The sequence below is a fragment of the Mastacembelus armatus genome, chromosome 16 (genome assembly GCF_900324485.2).
Source record: "Mastacembelus armatus chromosome 16, fMasArm1.2, whole genome shotgun sequence".
Taxonomy (NCBI): Eukaryota; Metazoa; Chordata; class Actinopteri; order Synbranchiformes; family Mastacembelidae; genus Mastacembelus; species Mastacembelus armatus.
The window spans coordinates 17068927-17073979 of NC_046648.1; the positions used below are offsets into that span (position 1 = coordinate 17068927).

The window sequence follows — 5053 nt, forward strand, 5'->3', positions numbered from 1 at the left end:
TATATTTCCATGTCATAATTACTTATTACTTATAACACGTATTAGTGTTCTAAGTACAGCACTAATGATGATGGCCAGTGTGGACAGTATTTCTGTAACAGTGGGGTTAGGACCTAAGTGGATTGATGTGAACTGAACTGAATGGACACTGGCCTGATTATTTTTATTTATTTATTTTGTCATTATGACTGAAAGAGCAGAAAAATATTACTAAGCTCCTTATATATTCCCTGATGATCTTGGTATATGGAAAAGTAAAATATACTGTTATTGAATAATAAATTAAGGGAAATATCAGATTATACTGATAATTTAAGAGAAGAGGTTTGTTTTAAATTAAGGGATAAAGTTGATGTTCTAATAATTATTAGAACATGAACTTATTAGAACATCCACCATGTGGCAAGACTCTTCTCAAAACATAAAACACTTAGATATACCTGTCATGAGGCAGCTTCCATTTTAAGACAGATATAAGGGTTATATTAGCTAAATATATGTTTTAATTAAATATCAAAGACTTGCTTGAAGACATTTTTCACGTCACAGCTTGTGATGTCATTTCTCAGGCTGAGGTCCGAGCCACTTCTCTCCTGAAACATAAAATACATAGAAACACAGAACACAGTTAATTGTGGTATTACATTTTTACCAGTGTCTAAATATACATATCTATATCTTCAGTTTGTCTATAACTGTATACAATTCACAAATGTATCAAATTCACCAGTAGATTACGATTATGTCCAGTGTCACTTTAACCATCATTTTGTCACATTTATTTATTTATTTGTTTGTGTTGCTCAGTGAAGTAGTTTGTTCACCAATGCAGTGGGCCATGAGCTCAAATCTGTCAGATCCAAAAAACACCTCTGCTTTGCTATTTACATGGCAAACCAGCAGAGGGAAGCCAAACGCCTGGAAAGAGGCAACAAGAAAAGCTTTAGATCATGAAGTTGTAACGTCTCATCTCTCTTGCCAGAATCCAAAAGGAGAACTGAAGGACAACTGACCCCATAGTCAAGTGCGTCCTGTGTTGTGCTTCTCAGCTTGTCTTTCATCTTAAGTGAGGTGTACAGCTCCAACAGTTCTTTAATCTCACTTTCAGACAGTCCTGCTTTCACTGCTGCCTGCAAACAAAGAGAAAATAATTAATACAGATAAAAAGTGTGAAACAACTAAACAGTGCTTCTTCTGAGCTGGTACCTCAGACAGGGATCCAGGTTCAGTGATGTCTTTGTCTTCATTCCAAATTCTTAAAAACAGTTCCCGGGACACTTGCTCTGCCATCGTGTTTCCACCCTCCCTCTCTTGCACTGCTGTTAGAAATCTCATTGCAGACAAGGAGCCTGGGATGTAAAAAAAAAACAAACAGAAACTCACTGTATTATCAGCTTTTCTCAGTAGAAAGAAATATTACCACAACAGGCTGGATTACCTGTCCCCACATGTCACGACCCACACCTCTTTTCTGCTTTGGACTCTTAATTTGAAGTCTTTTCTAGTTTCTGTTCCTTCCCTTAGTGTTTCTAGTTTTACTTTTGTCATTAATGTCTGATTGGTTTCACCAGTGCCCTGTTGGTTTTGTGTTCCTTGCCAGGTTCTGTGCTCCTGGACTTCTGTTCTGTGTATTCGTTGTATTATTTCTCCAGGAGTCTTGCTGAAATTCGTGTTTTCCTGGACTCTTCTCAATTGTTAGGCAACTGTTAAATCTCAAGTCTGTAAAGGTCAATTTGTCTTAAACCGCTTTCTCTTACTCACCATATTAACCACACCCAAGAATATATGAAGCGACACGCCTCAGGCCTGCAGATCGTTTTGTTTCCCTACAAACCATGTGTGTGTGTGTGTGTGAATGCAGAACAAAGAGAAGCAGTGTAATTTAAAAAGAGTTTCTTTAACTATTGACTGCATTTGTTTGACACTTAAGGCTCTGTTTTATAGACCAGTCCTGTGTTAAAATTAGAATGTATAAAAAAAAAATGGTGATGCAAATTGTTCTCACATGTGAGAAACTATGTTTGGCATTTCTGGGTGAAGAATGACTAAAGTGATTAATGACTTATTAAAATAATGGTGATAAATAATAATCATTTGATCATTGTAGTTCTAATTAAAATCTGTCTTTAAGGCCCTCATAGTTCAGCTAATATGGAGCTTACATTTCTAAATGAAACTGATGTTCAGTGAAATTACCACAGAGTAAACTTGAGGCTTGGAGAAAAATCTAAACCACGAATGGAAAAGGCGGATACTTGTTTTTGCCAGACGTCATCAAGCCAGTTATTCCAGCTGCGGCCTAAGTGATAAACGTTAAACAGCATTGATCCTGGTTTTCTGTACCTTTTTTGAAGATGACCCCAATAGGGTCAGCAGGATGCTGCATAGGGACATTAAAATAATCTCTCAAGCGGCTCAGATCCTTGTCCATATACAGAACCTTCTTCTGAACCATAGCAGGCGATTTGTTGCCTGTCATGACAGAAAAACAGCATGTGATTAAAAACATAAACATAGCAGGGGTGATTTCAGGCCATTTTTAGGGATGCACATGCACACCTAAATTTCATCTCAGCACACTAAAATAAATGATGAATCATTAAGCCTATTATTAACTAACCTTAGATTTTGGGGATGTTTCAGTTTTGTGAGTTTGTGCTTGTTAGATAAATAAAAATCTGTTTTATATTCACATTAACCCTAAATCAGCTCCAAATGGCTAACTAGCCTACATCAACAGGAACACAGCTGATTAGAAAACCACCCTTTATTGAGTGGCCTACCATTTTTATGATAAAATTATACATATTGACTATATGCAATTACACAAGAAAAGTAAATTTACATTTATTTTACATTTTAGTACATTTATGTTTTTTTGATTCAAAGAAAACAAGCAGGTTCAGATGTGAAAGTAAAGTTATACCTCTTATTATAGATTCTGTGATTAGATGCTAAGGAGAGGAGGGGGGAGAGGGGGAGAAGAGGAGGGAGCACACGATCCTCGAATCACCCCTGGACCATACAGCATATAGTTTACCGGTGTCAGGTGTTTACTTACCTGATCCTTTCATGACGCCACCCAAAAACGCAGGGCGAAATTTGAGATCTATGTTCCACACGTTTTTGTAGCGGCAGATGACCTGGAACCACAAATATACAAATATATCTGTGAAAACCTTTTTTTTTTTTTTTTTTTTTAGCGCATTCTTCGGTCGTGGTATTGATTCTGTCATTTAACAAGGCACAAACCTCGAAGCCAAGCCAAGAGTATGGAGAAGCCACATCGTAGAACAACTCGACCACCTTCTTAGAGGTCATCTTGGAGTCTGCAGGGTAGGGGGCTGTTTGTTTTGTAACTCTATAAACGTGAATGACGTAACAAAGTTCTTGCAGTCTCACTCTCACTGTGTGCGAGTTCAACTATACCGATGTAATCCAGTCAGTCAGAAAAAGTGACAGATATGATCAGAAATCACTTTTATTGGTTTTAACAACAAAGTCCGTCTGTGGTCGATCAAAGTTAGCTGGATCTGCAAGTCCCGTGGATTTGTTCCGCCATAACGTGTTAGAAAAATAAAATAAAACGAAACCACTGTCACATCACCGCCTTCTTAAGGAACAACAGCATATTTGGGTGCCAACAGCGAGACTCCGTTAATCTTCTGTAAATATCATACACGGTCTTTGTAAGTGCGATGACCATAGTGTCCCTTTCACCACGTCCCAGTGTTACTCTGTCAGCTTCAAGTCGCAGAAATATATGTGCAAAATGACATATATGTGCAAAATGACATATATGTGCAAAACGAATTAGATGTGTAAAGAAGCCGCATCCTTTGAAGGCTTCACTACGTTACAGTGTCTCCATCTCCTCCACCTCCTCCTCATCCATCTTTGTTTTATTTTTGTTTTTTATTTTATTTGATTTATTTTTTTTATTTTTTCTACATTTATTGGAGTTTTGTGGGAAAGAAGTGTAGTCTATATGTGCGTTATTGCCATCTACTGGACAGTAAGGAGCACTACGTTAACAGAAAAATAATTTTTTTGTAAGTTGTTTTAGGTATATAATTGCTATGTTTAATATGAGATGCATTAAAAAAATAAGCATGTTTATTTTAGAATATTTCATCATATTAATTTCCCAACTTACTTACTTTACTTATTTTTGCATGATTTTACACAGAAAACCTAAATTGCAGCTTCCATTTGGTGATTTTCTTTTTTTTTTTTAGGCTGTTTTGCGCACTCAGCATGTTTAAGGTCTACCTACAGATTTTCCAGTGATGTTCAGGTCACGGTGCTGTGAGGGCCGTTCCACAAGCTTCACCTAGTGTTTCTTGTGTAGTGTGTGGTAGATTTTTAGGGTTTACTTTGGATCTTTGTCCTCACTTTCTTCACTGACGGCTCGACTGTGCCGCTGGCCGACACACAGACCCCTAACAGAATATTTGCTCCCTCACACTTAACCGTTGCCAAAGCATTTTCCCCAATATTCTTAACAAAACAAAAAGTATGTAATAATAGACTTATATTTTGAGGGGTTCTATTGGTTGTCAGCTGTTATAGTTTCTTTTTACTTTGCACTGTGGGAGGAAGCCAGAGAAAACCCAAAGGAAGAAAAGCCCCGGGTCGAACAGGATTCCAACCTGGAACATTCTGCTGTAATTACAGCCTCCACATCACTGTGCCAAGCAACTTGTATATTTATAAAAACGAAGTGACTATCTGACCATGATGTCCACAACCTCAATGCCGTTCTTGCACATACAGATAGGAGCCCCAAAAATAAATCTTACATATGAGTTTGTTTTGCGTTTCCTTTGCCAGTAAACAGACTTCAGTGATGAATGTAAAGATCCATTGACCTTAACTGAAATAAATATGTCTTTCTGACAAGATTCACACAGCAGCATAAAATGTTTAATAACAGAACACTTACACTGTTGTTTCAGCCACTCTCGGTAGTTTTGTATGTTGTACATTTCACTGAAATACAATTTAAAGATTTGTATCAATCTAGAATATCACTGCTATGACAGTAAAATCT

General features: G+C 37.2%; 1 protein-coding gene across 1 annotated transcript; it reads right to left on the reverse strand.

Moving 5' to 3' along the window:
• Positions 1-157: 157 nt before the first annotated feature.
• LOC113136614 (glutathione S-transferase kappa 1-like) lies at positions 158-3897 on the reverse strand. The gene is made up of 7 exons (XM_026317573.1): positions 3253-3897; positions 3062-3143; positions 2344-2472; positions 1207-1349; positions 1014-1130; positions 825-918; positions 158-593 (listed from the first exon to the last, which is right to left on the reverse strand). The coding sequence occupies exons 1-7, from the start codon at positions 3319-3321 to the stop codon at positions 559-561; spliced, it is 669 nt and encodes a 222-aa protein (XP_026173358.1). The 5' UTR covers positions 3322-3897; the 3' UTR covers positions 158-558.
• Positions 3898-5053: the final 1156 nt, after the last annotated feature.